Source organism: Stegostoma tigrinum, chromosome 37 (assembly GCF_030684315.1).
Source record: "Stegostoma tigrinum isolate sSteTig4 chromosome 37, sSteTig4.hap1, whole genome shotgun sequence".
NCBI lineage: Eukaryota > Metazoa > Chordata > Chondrichthyes > Orectolobiformes > Stegostomatidae > Stegostoma > Stegostoma tigrinum.
This window is the reverse complement of record NC_081390.1, coordinates 7000314-7015097: the sequence shown is the minus strand read 5'-3', so window position 1 is coordinate 7015097 and position 14784 is coordinate 7000314. Positions and strand designations below refer to the sequence as shown.

Sequence of the window (14784 nt, the reverse complement as noted above, 5' to 3'; positions counted from 1 at the left end):
TCTGTTAACAATTTAAAAGGGAAACAGACAGATACCAGGGGATGAGAAATTGATAGGGTTACAAAAAACAGGAAAGTGAAACTAAATCCAACGTTCTTTCTCAGAGCCAACAACAACACAAGGAGCTGAAATGCTGTATGTTTCTCTGATTTTATGACAATAAATCCCACTCTGTTTTCCTTTTCATAGGAGGTATGTAAACTCAGCTCAATAATGTCTTTCTAATTCCACACCCTTTAATTTTCTCCAATAATCTCCTGCACAGTCTCTGGTCAAAGTATTTTCACATTTCCCAATTCCACTCATTTCATGATAAGGATGAATTAAACCCAGAGTTTTGGCTGAACAGAGGGTGAAGAAGGGAGGCCTAATAGGAGAGCACTAACTGAGTTCAAAGGTGACAAAAGATGATGGCTTCAGCGGCTGATCAGCTCAAGAGGTTGAACCTCTGCGTGTAAGAGAAGGTGCTTTTGGAGAGGGTGTGGGTTTGGAAGTTCAGCTCAGGGCAGTGAGGGGAATGGAATCAGTGCCGAGAGGGTGAAGTTTATGTGAGGGACTGAATGTGATCCTGGGCCTTCACAATGTTATGTGCAGTTCAGGTCTCCTTATCCGAGCAAGGACGCTCTGGCTCGGAGGGGTTTCCTGGGGAATGCAGCACGGATGTGTGATTAGGGACTGGGTCAGTTAGGACGGAAGTTTAGAAGAATGTGGGGTAGGTGGGGAATGAATCTCATAGAAACCTATAAAATTTGAACAGGACTGGACGACGTGAAAGTTAAAGAGAAGAGGGCTCAGTTTGGGGTATGAAAGTTTCCAGAACAAGTAATAGGACACAGTATGGAAAGGCTCAGGAATCTAATTTCAGGCACAGCAAATAGGGAGACAACTAGAAGAGGGCTCATGTTAGCGTCTTTTCAGATATATTTGGACAGGTACATGGATGGGCAGGGAGCAAATGGACACAGGCACTTAGAAAATAGATGACAGGTTAGACAGACGATCTTGATTGGCGCAGGCTTGGAGGGCCGAAGGGCCTGTTCCTGTGCTGTAATTCTCTAAGAAAAAAAAAGATCGGGACCCTTCTTCAGAAATACTGCGTTATCTCTGACTCCAGCATTGGCAGTTCTTATTATCTCTGTAGGAGAACACAGTTATGGGAGAGATCTATTGGACAAGAATTCACTTAAAAAAAACGTACTTATACAGCAGTACAGGTACAGGAGAAAGTGGTTGTAGAAAAATGAAATTAAAGAAGAACACAGTTATACAAGATCACATTAATAGGAGAACATGGTAACAGGGAAATGTAGTTACCAGTCATCACAGTTAGAGGAGAATATGGTTAAAACTGAATGCTGTTGCGGGAGACCACAGTTGCAGGAGCACACAATTTTTGGAAAATTGTATTACAGTGCAGTATTGGAGTGCAGTTTCACACACAGTTATAGGAGAATACAGGACAGTGCAGTTTTGTCACTGTGCAGCGCAAGGAGAATGTAGTAACGGGAAAGTGCAGTTAAAGGAGAACAGAATAATAGGAGAACAGAATCTAAGGAGAACGCAGTTACAAGAGAAGGCAGTAATAGGAAAGTGCAATATAGGAGTTAGAGAAAAATACAGCTATAGCAGAACACAGTTATAGGAAAGAGGAGTTCAAGGATAGTGCAATTACAGGAAAATTCAATTTCAGGAGAACACAGTATTAAGAGATTGCACTAACAGCTCAGTTCAGCTCCAGGAGAACATAGTTACAGATCAAAAATAAAGAACTGCAGATGCTGGAAAACAGTGCTTTCTCTTCACAGATGCTGCTAGACCTTTTGAGATTCACCAGCAATTTCTGTTTTAGTTACAAGCAAATACAGCTTTAGAAAATCTTAGAAAGATGATTGAAGTCCTGGGACCAATGTTATGGATTGAGAGTCCTTTGAATGTTTGCAAGGGTGTTCCATGCAAGTCATTTCCAGGGCATGTTGGACAGGGTTGAGTGGGATGCACAGAGTGACAGGTTGATTACAGGATTCCAGGCTCAGATGAAAGGGCACGGACAGGGAATCACATAATTAGGCAGCAATTTTTAGGATCACACTTGAAAGATCATTGAGCTCAAATCTATCTTATGACCTGCTTTCTGTAATCAGGGTGAAGTTATTACTATGGCAAAGTCATTATTTTATTAAATAGTGTAAAACTCTAACAAACCTTCCTTTGTGTTGACAGCAGAACTAAGACTGACTGATGAATGAAGGAAGACAATTGATGGAGAGCATCGAGGTGGCCCTGGATACAGCAAACAGCAGATTACAGAGTAACCTGAGATTTGTCTGTTTCAAATTAAATCTGTTCTGGTCTCATTGTCAGAATATCAAGCACATGCACAGAGCACTGAGAGGCAACAGTTTTTCCACTGTGCCTGGGTGCAGCTGACTGCAGACACGTCATTCTATTCTGTCCACTGCACTCAGCAAACACAGGATCAGCTCTCTGTGGCTCAGGTCCATCAATTCACTCTGTCACTGTGAACTTGCATACAGCCGGATCCCATAAACACACACTCACATGTGCGCACACTGGATTGTTGTGATCTGCAGCACACTGCCTGGGACAGGTTCAATAATAACATTTGAAACTGAATTGGATAAATATCTGAAGTGAAAAAAGTCACAGGGCAATTGAAAAAGAGCAGAGGTGCGGGATAACTACATCAAAGAGCCAACATTGGAATGATGGGCAGACTGGCTACCTCTATGTTCTATCACTCAATAGGTAGGACTTTCCCCATGTGCATTGGAACCACACGGATCGGCTAGGCCCGTACCTCCCAGACTAGAGGGAGCTACTTTTAAATGAGGACAGCTCCTTCTCCTCCCAGACGGTAGCCAAGAAGAGAAGCACACTCTGAGCTATTACTGCAGTGGTTGTTAGCCGAAAGGATAGGATCCTCCAATTGGATGGGCACCCCACAAATTTTTTTTCCGAATTGTTGCAAACATGTGTGATGCTTGTATCACCCTCTTTAGAGGTGTCCATTCTGATGACCACTCCCATCCTAGATTGCCTTGAGAAAGCCACCTTCCCACATACTAGGAAAGTGCTCCCTGGCTGGAACAATGGCCACATGGTGGAAAAGTCACACCTAATTATTATTTATCATATCCCATCAGTGGGCAGTGGGCAACATCCCTGTCCTCCTCTGGAATGTATTCCTGTTGGTGGGAAAACAGCAAGGAGTCATCCCTAACACAGCTCTTCACTATTTTCCCAGTTGCCCACCACTGTCTTCAACCAGCTATCCTACACCATGAACGTTCTTCCTAGGATCAATGACCAACTGCCCTGTTATAACATATACCTAATAGGATGGTGGAAAATGAACCAAAAGATCTCTTACAATTTAACAACCCTCCTGTTCCTACTCCACTTTATTCAGTTAATATCACAAGATATTGGTTTCTCTCTTTCATGGAATGTGAGTGTCACTGCCAAGACCCAACCCTAATTGCCCTTGGACTGAGTGGCTTGACAAGTCATTTCAGAGGGTGGCTAAGAATCAACCATATTGCTGTTGGTCTGGAGTCACATGTAAGGGAAGGATGGCAGAACTCCATCGCCAATCCAGACCCACTGTATTGGGGGTGGGCAATAATTGCTGGCCTAGTCAGAAACACCCCTCATCCCATGATTAAATAGTAATAAAAAATAGCATTAGAGAATGTAAGGCCCACCACTGCTGAGATAAGAATTTGATTCCAGATTCATTAATTGATTTCAATGCTTTGGTAGTTATGAACATAAAAACAAGGAGCAGGGATAGGCCTTTTAGCTCCTCCAGTCTACTCTAATATTCCATAAGAAGAAGGTTATCTCCAATTACAAAGAGATCAATGGGGTGAATGGCCTGAAGAGTGGCAGATGGAGCTTAATTTGAATAAATACAAGATTTGCATTTTGATAAAACAAACGATGGCAGGACCCATACAATAAAATATAGGGCCTTGGATTGTGCTGTAGAAAGAGAGATCTAGGGGTTCAAGTACATAGTTCCTCAAATTTTATGTCACAGGTAGACAGGATAGTCCCACTTGCCTTCATTGCTCAAACCTTTGAGTGAAGGAGTTGGGACATTATGTTGAGGCTGTACAGGACTCCATTCACCTCTTCTGGAGTACAATGCCCAGTTCTGGTCTCCCTGTTATAGGACGTATATTTTTAAGCTGAGAGGCTTCAGGAGAGATGTTGCTGGGAATGGAGGGTTTGTGTTATGGGGACAGGCTGGATGGGATGCAGCTTCTTTCACTGAACCATGGAAGGTTGCAAGGTGATCTCATAGAGGTTTATAAAGTCATGAGGAGTATTGATAAGGTGAATGGCAGGTGTCTTTTCTCTGGGGCGGAGGATTTCGAAACTGGGGGTGAGAGGAGAAATTTTAAAAATACATGTGCAGCTTTTTTTTTATGCAGTGTGGCTCTTGTGTGGAATGAACTTCCAAAGAAGTGGTGGATGCAGGTACTATTACAATGCTTAAAGGACATTTGGATAGGCATATGAATATGAAATGCTTGGAGGGATATGGGCCAAATGCAGGCAAGTGGGACTAGTTGAGTTTTGGATTATGGTCAGCGTGAACTGGTTGAACCATAGGATCTATTTCTGTGCTGCATGACGCTATTACTCCAAGCTCACATTTGAACAGATTATAACTTCAAATCCACATTCCCAATTGCCTCTTTCCCACCTTCCACACACTTACTTAACAAAACTCTTTCCACCTTGTCTCTTGAGCAACATTCAAGGACCAGGCTTCAATCGCCTTTTTAGGAAGAGAGTTCCAATGACTCTCAACCCTCTGAGTGAAAAAAAAACCTCATCTCTGTTTTACTGAGGCAACTCCTAATTTTTAAACAGTGGTTACTCCTTCTAGATTCTTCTATAAAAGGAAATGTCCTCTTCACATCTACCTAGTCAAGACCCCTCAGGATTTTATGTTTCAATCAAATGAAGCTTTTTATTTCTAACCTCCAGTATATACAAACACAGTCTGTCCAATCTTTCTTCATAAGATAGTCCATTCATTCCAAGTATTAGCCTGTAAACCTTCCCTGAACTGCATTTATGTCTTTCCTTAAATTCTCCAGATGTGGTTTTATGACTGCCCTCTATTAACTGAAGTATAACCTCCCTACCTTTATATTCAAATCTTCTCACAATAAAATGTAATAATTTACAAGCTTCTCTAATTATTTGCTGTACTTGTGTATTAAAACTCTGAGATTCAAAACAGTCAATCATCATTAAGAAAGTGTGGAACTGGATGAACACAGCCGGTCAAGCAGCATCTCAGGAGCACAAAAGCTGACGTTTTGGGCCTAGACCCTTCATCAGAAAAGGGGGAGGGAAAGAGGGTTCTGAAATAAATAGGGAGAGAGGAAGAGGCAGATTGAAGATGGATACAAGAGAGTTGCAGTGGGAGAGAGATCCCCTGAGGTTTGTCCAGAGGGAGGAGGGTAACTTCTTCAGGTTAGGCTCTGATACAATTTTAACCTCACTGCGAAGCCTCTTCCAGGGATGCCTAACCTGAAGAAGTTACCCTCCTCCCTCCAGACAAACCTCAGGGGATCGCTCTCCCACTGCAACTCTCTTGTATCCATCTTCAATCTGCCTCCTCCCCTCTCCCTATTTATTTCAGAACCTTCTTCCCCCCCCCCCACTTTTCTGATTAAGGGTCTAGGCCCGAAACGTCAGCTTTTGTGCTCCTGAGATGCTGCTTGGCCTGCTGTGTTCATCCAGCTTCACACTTTGTTATCTCGGATTCTCCAGCATCTGCAGTTCCCATTACCACTGAGTCAATCATCATTGACTGGTGCATTGTCCATGGCAATGCTTCTATAAATCAAACTCTATTTGTCAACTGATCAATGCTTTTTTCTCATACAGTACAGGTGTTGGCTTTCTCCCATAAATGATATTCTTGCAAATTGTCCTGATGAATTGAAGACAGAAATCTTGGACATAATGTGTGACTTCTTTTCAGCAACATACAAGGTCTGCATGACCAAGTGGCCATTTGAAAACAAAGGTGACACAGCCAGCTGCAGTGGAATTTGACCCTAAGCTCCCAGAGAATGTTCCTAGCTCCCTGTGTTAATATTACCAGCAGCTCCCCATCAGGTCAAGTTAATACTTAATGATCTGAGCTCTCCAGTGCTGTTGAAGCCACAGCATTTACACTTTAGGGTAGAAGGTACAGAGGGTGGCATAAAGAGGCAATCATTGCCTGAGAACGGTCTCTGAGTAATGTTCATACAAAACCAGAACCACCCACACTAAGCATTTTGTTACATTCTTCGTGACACATGAACAAACTAATTTTTGAGATGGGCCTCTCCACTGTTGAAAGCACGGGCCCCACCTTCTTCATGTTCATGCTGCAAGGCAGTACATTACTCATCCAACTCTACCAAGAAAGGCATCATCCTGCTGGAAGGTGATCTATTTGTCCTAAGGTGAGTGATCTATGAGTTAATGTGCTTTCTACCACATGGCCAGTGGTCTGCAGGTTTGGTGAACTCACCAGCATATGGTGCTCCAAAGAAAAGTGCCCCCACTGCTTAGATCTTAGATGTCAAACTCTCCCCAGGACTGCCCTGGAGTCTCCAGAAATTCTAAATACCTTTCGTGGACACTTCCACCAGGCGAGAAAAGTCAGAGAGGTATTAACTTTCCTTTTTCTGCATCTTGTTTTCAAAGTTATGACTTGAAAAAGTATTGGCCGTGTGACAGGAGATCATGTGATCAAGTCTTCAAGAACGTGTCCAGCCAAAATTGACAAACTTAAATCAATTCAATGCTGACACAACTGCAGCAACAGTGGATCCCAGTAACAACTCCAAATATCCACACACGCCCATTAGTACAAGCACTCCACTTTGTGGAAGGTCAGTGTGCAGAACAATCAGACTGAGACTGATTTGACCTCCTCTTGTGACCCCACCAACGAAAGATGCTGTGGCCGGCATTTAGCTGGAGTCTTGCCAGTCTGTATACCCAGCTCTCCCGTCTCATCTCGCTCCTCGGCTTTCTTGTCGAGGTGGCACAGGGGAGGGGATATTGTGGGGCTGTGCCCCTGTACAAGAGGTGAGGCAATTCACTCAGAAACCAATCTGAGCCTGTTAAGATGGTCCAGTTGACCTCTAGATTCCCTTTGTAATAGGCACCCAGTAGCCCTTAGAAGACCTTTGCTCAGCAGCAGAAGTGATCCCACAGGCCCCTATAGGGGCTGTGACACCTACCCCCCCACCACCTTCCTCCAGGTCAGGCCATATTTTAGAGGATTTTAGAAAGTTGGAGACCATGAAGTACCCAGTTGCATACTTCCCATTACATTCTTCCTCAAAGTGCAATTCTGTCAAAATCCCAACCATTCCCATTTCCCTTTCTCAGGGGTGGGTCCGGGTCCCAAAAACAGATCCAACCTGTGTTTCCATGCCCTGGGGAGAGAATCCAGGCCTCCATCCCAAAATGGCAGAAATAAGCCAAACTCAATATAGGTTTGCGCGCAGCGAACTGATCAGCTCAACTGGAGAAGGGATCCAACTCAGGGGAAGCAAGGGGGCATTTTAATCTTCTGCATGGTGGGAGAGGAGGTTAAATTTGAGAGCCTAGCTCACGACAAGCTTCCTTGTAACTGGCTATTGCAGATGGCAGGGTTATAGAACTACATGCTCCAAGCTCTCAACAGATCTGAGTCAAGCACAAAATCACAAATGCTGAAGTCACAGCAATATCATAACTCACTTCAGAGGCTCAGCTACATATTTATAAAAGCGTATCCCATCAGTTTCCATCATATATTTTTAAAACCCTCCATCAAATCAACCCGCAATCTCTTCCACCAAAGCACAGTTACCGAGAACATATCCTCTTGTCGTGTCAAGTCTACACATGGAGTCGCCGCTCAGCTTACCTTACAAAGGGCATGTTTTGAATAGAGCAACATCTCACCGAGGCATCAGGAGAACAGGAATGATTGTACATCCTGCAGGACAAAGACCAGGCATTGACTCAAACAGCATGCTCCACATCAAACACATTCATTTCACCATGACAGATATTCAAACAGAAACATGGAACACTGTGGATGTTGTTCAGCTGAAATAAAAATAATCACAAGAAATGGTAGAGAAACTCAGCAACTGCCCATGACCAATGCTCTTCTTTTCTCCACAACCATTACTACCTCCTTTGTCTCTTGTCTGCTGGCATGATTGATCCAGGCTCCCTCTCGCCCTCAATCCTTCTCCTGCCTTCACTTGCTTCTCCCCTGCATTTCAACAGCTTAAACACACAACATTCCCATTTCTCTTCGGTTCTGAAAGAAGAGCTGTTGGTCTTGAAATGTTAACTCTGACTCTCCCTCCATTGATGCTGCCAGAGCTGCTGAGTTTCTCCAGCATTCTCTGTCTTAATTCCAGTTTTCAAGCTGTTCAGATCTAACCAAGAATGACTAACATTTAGCCCTGAAATTGGTTATTCCTTTAAACCAATCTCATTAGATCCATCTCCAATCTAATTTGACATCCAAGGAACGTTAGGAGCAAGAGTAGGTCATACAATTCATTAAATGTTTTCGACCATTCATTTAGATCATACTGGCCCACACCTTGTCAGTATTAATCAATTTGATCGATATTCTTTGATTCCCTTATCCAGCAAAACACCTATCTATCTGAACTTCAAAGCTATCAACGTTCCCAGTATCTAGAGCACTTTGGGAGACAGAGTTCCAGATTTCAATTATCCTTTGAGCAAAAGGTGCCTTTCTGGAATCACCCATTTCGACCTTTTCGCTCGTGCCCACTTTTGCCCAGGAATCCCAACCAGAGAAAATGGTTTCTCCAATCTATCATTGTCAATTTAAGGAGCTTGATGGGAATACCTGTCAAATTTCTATACTGAGGAATACAAGCCAAATTTGTTCAGCCAGCCCACAGAACTTAAATCTGCCTACTGTCCCCTCCTCAAATTCAATGCACCCTTCCTAAGGTGTGAACCTCAAAACGGAGCACAGCACTCAAGAGGGTTCTGTATAATGTTTTGAAAAATTCGTTCTGTTCACTTGACATTACTATAGTCATTTGTACCAACGCAGGAAGTCTGTAGAAGCTGTTTAATCAAAATAAACCAGCTCTGTTTGAGTAATTTTAATTCTGGATCACCTTGGCTGTATTTCATCCCAATAACATCACATGGTGGGATCAAGGCTACATGAAGGCTTCGCCTTTGCCCTTTCGTATTCCAACGCCTTCTACCCAAAAATCTTGGCATGGTTCAATTGAGCAGCTCCCTATGGGTTAACACAGCGTGGAGCTGGAAGAACACAGCGGGACAGGCAGCATCAGAGGGGCAGGAAAGCTGACGTTTTGGGTCAAGACCCTTCCTCAGAAAACAAACCCTGTGTGTGTAGTTTTCAATAACTGGGGCTATGGTACCTGAGGTCAGCATTACCCTAAGAATAGCGCACAGAGGGCATCAGGCAGTTGCAGCAACTGTAGTCATCCTCGCCATTGTTTCAAATTACTCCCTTCATTATAACATTAAAAAAATGGCAACCTACCAGTTGTACAATGGGCACACATGGCCATTCGCCAGGGCAAGACCGTACCTGCCGAGAGAAAGAGAAACCATTCAATGCACACATGACAACAGCTGTCCTGCCCACACACCTCAGATAATTTTAAGTGGCATTGAGTTTCAGTTCATTTCTTCATTGCAGTACTCACTCTCCACCTCTCGTTCATTAGAACTGTTTTGGAAACTGAGTTGCATGATTTGGGTTGTACTGCCAGTCAGTACAAAACATGCATATTGTTCTGTTGGAGTTGAATTGCTGAAGGCAGTCTCATCGAGAAAATCCAGGTTCACCTCTTATTGCTCACCCGTCAAAAATAGGAGCAGAAACAGGCCATTTAGCCCGTCAAGTCTGCTCTGCTATTCAATGAGATCATGGTTGAACTGATAATCATCAACTCCATTCTCCTTCCTCATCCCCTAACCCTTGATTCCCTGACTGATTAAAAACCTGCTGCCTCAGCCCTGAGTATAATTAGTGCCTCAGTCTTGACAGCTGTCAGTGATAAAGAATTCCACGCTCTGACACTTCCACCCATTGAAAAGTAAAGTGAAGACTACTCACAGCCAAGCAGATACCTTTCCTTGTCAGACATTCTGACCCCCAGCCCATAGTCCTGGGGTTACAATATGGAATAACATCTCTACTTCTACCTCCTCCTCTCTGCCTTTCTCTCCCTGTTTGGGATAGGATTTTTCCTAAGGCCTTCTGAATCCCACTGTCAGGCTCAGATGGGGGTCTGAAGTTTGTACTGGATGGAAAGGAGTCACTTTTTGTGATTTTCCTGGAATTAGTCAGCTAACAGATAGAGGGTAGACTCTAAAAGCTTGCAAGCCATTCAGATTCCTTGCAGCTTGACCACAACAGGTAGGTGAGAGAGAGAGGGCATTTTCTCCACTGGGCAGCCATGTGGTACCCAAGCAGGCAGGTAGTGGGCTTTTATATAAGCTTGGGGCATTGTCTCACACCCACTTCCAGCTTGCTCCAGTCATCCACCAAATGACCATCTCCTGATACCCAAACTGGTCTTTGCCCTAACGTGACTGCAGAACCATAGCAATGCAGTTGCCTCTTAATCAACCTCTGAAATGGCCCGGTGAGTCACTCAGTTAAAGGGTATTGAGGTGTGAACAACATATACTGGCTTTGCCTGCCAAACCCACATCCCATTATAGAAAAAGGGAAAAGAAATTAGTTAAATTACTGTCTGGGACAATTTCGACTTTACTCAATATTTGTGAATCCACAGTATAATTGGTGCTAAAATAGTGACATTACTGAGAGAGTGTCAGATCGAAGGGATTGTTACTCTGGTTTCCAAAGTTGATGTGAGGTCATACATCAGTGTTTGCTCTGTACTTTAGCTAAATTAACGTCTTTGGCAGGGCACCAACTCTCAAAATACACGAGACACATTCTGTCATGAGATCAGCTGAAAGCACAGAGGAATACTGAATAAATGGACATGATATCCCTGCAAAAACTCACACACTGAGTGCTTTAACATAGAAAACAACCCAGGATCCTTCAGCGAGGATGGGGAATAATGGGTTATAAGCTGAAAAATAAGGAGGAGTTGGAGGTTGTTTATTTCAGAGAATGGAAACTTAACATGAAGCTGCCAAAGGTGGGGGTAAAGGAAGGGTGATGAAGGAGACAGGGAAGCTTAGTGTGATGCTGTGGGCCTCATCGTCCTTGAGAAAGGATGTACTAGCACTGGAGGGAGTGCAGAGGAGGTTCACGAGGTTAATTCCAGAGTTAAGAGGGTTGATTTATGAGGAAAGATTAAGTAAACTTGGATTATACTCTTTGGAATTTAGAAGAATTGAGGGGGTGATCTTATAGAAACATGTAAAATCAAGAAGGGAATAGATAAGATTGAAGCGGGGGGGGGTTGTTTCTACTGGTGGGTGAAACTAGTACTGGGGGCATAGCCTCAAAATGAGGAGGCAGATGTAGGACTCAGCTGAGGAGGAACCTTTTTTCCCAAAAGAGTGAATCTGTGGAATTCCCTGCTCAGTGAAGCAGGTGATGCTATTTCATTGAATATTTTTAAGGCAAAGATAGATACATTTTTGAACAATAAAGGAATTAAGGGTTATGGTGAGCAAATGGGTAAATGTGGCTAAGTCCACGAAACGATGAGCTATGACCTTATTGAATGGTAGAGCCTGCTCGAGGAACCAGATGGCCTGCCCCTGTGCCTATTTCATACGTTCCTATGTCCTACCATGCTTAACACTGTGAAGTGTTTCACCTGAGAGGAGGCTCCACGCAACCAGCTTTTACGTTGTCACTGTATCCACTTAATGCTGCTGAGGGGCAGGTAAAACTAAGAGCTGCTAAACAAGAATGGAGAGACCTTCACGAGGAGCTCTCTCAGCCTCTTGAATCTGTTTGCAGCATTCAACTAGACCATGACAAAGTTGGTGCACAGGAAACATGGTGACAGCTATCTGAGCTCTCTCTCTTAGTTTATTCCCTTGTGGGATGTGGGTGTTGGCAACAAAGTCAGCAACTCTGCCCCTGACCTGACTGACTTGCTCATCCATTTCAGAGGGCAGGTAAGAATCAGCTATCTTGCACGGAATCAATTGTAGGCTGGACAGGGGAAGGATGGTACACTTCACCCTTCAAAAGGGCATTAGTGACTCAGATGGGTCTTCACATCAGTCAGTGATAGTTATCATGGTCACCAGTAGACTTGTGAGATTGATCTTACATTTGGTTACAAGATAGTTAACAAAAAGCAAACACTACACTTGAAAAATGCTTCTTATTAAATTCATCCAGATAAACAAGGAAGTTCAAAAGCAAACCAGTAAAGGGCTAATTTTGCACTGAGTTCTTCTTTATACGCAGTGATGAATAGATTTCCATGTTAGCTTTGGTTTACAGCTGCATTTTGTTCCTCTGAGTCAGAAGACACAGATCCCAGCCCAACTCCAGGATTTAAGTATGAGTAAGCTCAACTGACAGGCCGAGGGAGTGTTGCATGGTCAGAGGTGCGGTTTTCAGACGACTGTTAAATTGAGGGGGAGAAAATGACTTTGTGCACATTTTTTATAAATGATCAGGAGTCATCTGAGTGTTCTGCCCAATACCTTTCATTAAAGCAAGTTCATAAATGGTAGATTATTTATTACTCATTCCACCATGGACTCTGCACCATGCAAATGTTCTGTCATTTTCCCACTACATTGATTACGCTTAAATGATATTTACTTTACTATGGACTGTGTTGGAGTCATGAAAGGTGTTACATCAATGTGAAAATGTGAATTCCAACATCACGCCCTGTCCGCTGCCAAGACAACAGATATCCACTTTCCATAACCCTGTCTTGTTTCCGTTCCTACCTCAATTCAGCTGCTGTGAATACTCTCATTCACTCTCTGAGTCAATGTTGCTCCTGGCCACTTCTGATCCCCATTCACTTTAACCTTGATCTTTCTTCAAAACCCTGCCGTCCCTTTCCAAGCATAACGTCATCACAACAGTGTTATGGCACCAAAGGAAGCCATTTGGCCCATCATGTCTGCACTAGCTTTACAAATAAGCACCTCGACCCACCTTTTCCCACCAGTCCTATTTAAATAACCATCCAAATGTTCCCATTTGTGAATGGAGCACAACTTCAAAATGTCTCCAAATTAAGATAGAGATGAGGTGAAGTTTCTTCTCTGAGAGGATCAGTAATCTTTGGAATTCTACTTGCAGAACAGTGGAGATTGGGTCACTGAACGTATTCAAGGCTACATTAGATTTGCATTCTATGGGGGAATGTGGCTGCAAGGAATAAAGTGAAGTGAAGTCATGCAGAACTAATATTATAGCATGGCAGAGGGGGTTTGAAGGACCAAATGGCCTACTGCTGCACCTATTTATATTTGGACCTACTCTCCTGTGTTTTGACTGAGCAGTTTTGTTAGCTGTGGTGTTTCATCAGGAGTGACGTGGCAAAATCTCCTGTCCGACTGCACACAGCATAGAATTTTGCTTAAAAATTATAGATACTACAATGTTTCAAGATGAGAATACTAAAGCCAGTATTCTAATCACATGAGCTGAGACAGAGAAAGGAAAATAAAATCTCTTTTTCTGGATTGCAATCCTTAGACACATGTTAGAATAAATTATTGTGCAGCAAAACAGAAAGCTCAGAGTCATGTCAGATGTGGCTTAGTTGGTTTCACTTTTGCCTGAGTCAGAAAGTTATGGCTTTAAGACTCTCTGCTCTAAGTCAAATACAAGTCTCACCTGGTTGTGTAGTCCTAATGAGACAGGGCTCGTGATCCACAGACCTAGGTTAATGCTTTGGGACCCTGGTGGACATGGAATTGAACTCAATAAACCTGGGATATAAAGTTAATCTCAGCAGCTGTGACTATAACCAGAACCAATATCTATGGTTGTTTAGAATCCATCTGTTTTACTAATCTCATTTAGGGGAAGAATTCTGCAAATGTTACCCATGTTTCCAAACCTACAGCAATGTGGTTGAACTATCTTCCTTCTGGAATGGTGACCCAAGCTATTTATTGCAAAGGCAATTTGGGATGGAGGCAAACATTGACCTTGTCAGTAATGCCGACATCCCACGAGCAATACTAACCCTATATCATTACCACTGCACCACTAGGTTAGATGTGCATATGACTTACAGAAGAGAATCTTAAAGCCACAACTTTCTGACTTATGCAGAAGTGATACTTAGATCCCATGAGATGCTGTCATTCAGTTAGATTGTTAAACTGAAGTTCCGTCTACCTCTCAGGGAGTGTTAAACGTTCAACATTAATCATTTCAAACCAGTTATTATCACACTGCTGTTTGTGGAATTTCACCGGATGGGCTGCCATGTTTTCCCACAAATGAGTACACTTGAAAAGGTTCAAGGTTTGGGAGGGAAAGGTTTTTTTCTTGAGCTACAAACAGAAAGTTTCAGGTGACAGTAGCTGCTAAATCTCTACAGTGCTGTTTTTTAAAAAATCATTTGTGGGATGTGGCCGGCGTTTCCAGCCCATCCCTAGTAGCCCTTGAGAAGGTGGTGGTGAGCTGCCTTCTTGAACCTCTGCAGTCATCCTGCTGTGGGTTGACCATTAGGGAGGGACTTCCAGGATTTTGACCCAGCGACAGTGAAGTAACGGCTGTAT

General features: G+C 43.2%; 1 protein-coding gene across 3 annotated transcripts in view; it reads right to left on the bottom strand.

Annotated features, from left to right (window-relative positions):
- The window catches only part of si:dkey-228d14.5 (uncharacterized protein LOC796266 homolog), a 70754-nt gene that overhangs the window by 29556 nt on the left and 26414 nt on the right, over positions 1–14784 (bottom strand). For all 3 annotated transcript variants that reach the window (XM_059640279.1, XM_048563605.2, XM_048563606.2), the window contains 2 exons: positions 9614–9661; positions 7964–8035 (listed from right to left, as the gene is read on the bottom strand). In XM_059640279.1, coding sequence (XP_059496262.1) covers positions 7964–8034 — 71 coding nt within the window. In that variant the 5' untranslated portion in view covers position 8035; positions 9614–9661. The remainder of the gene's footprint in view (positions 1–7963; positions 8036–9613; positions 9662–14784) is intronic.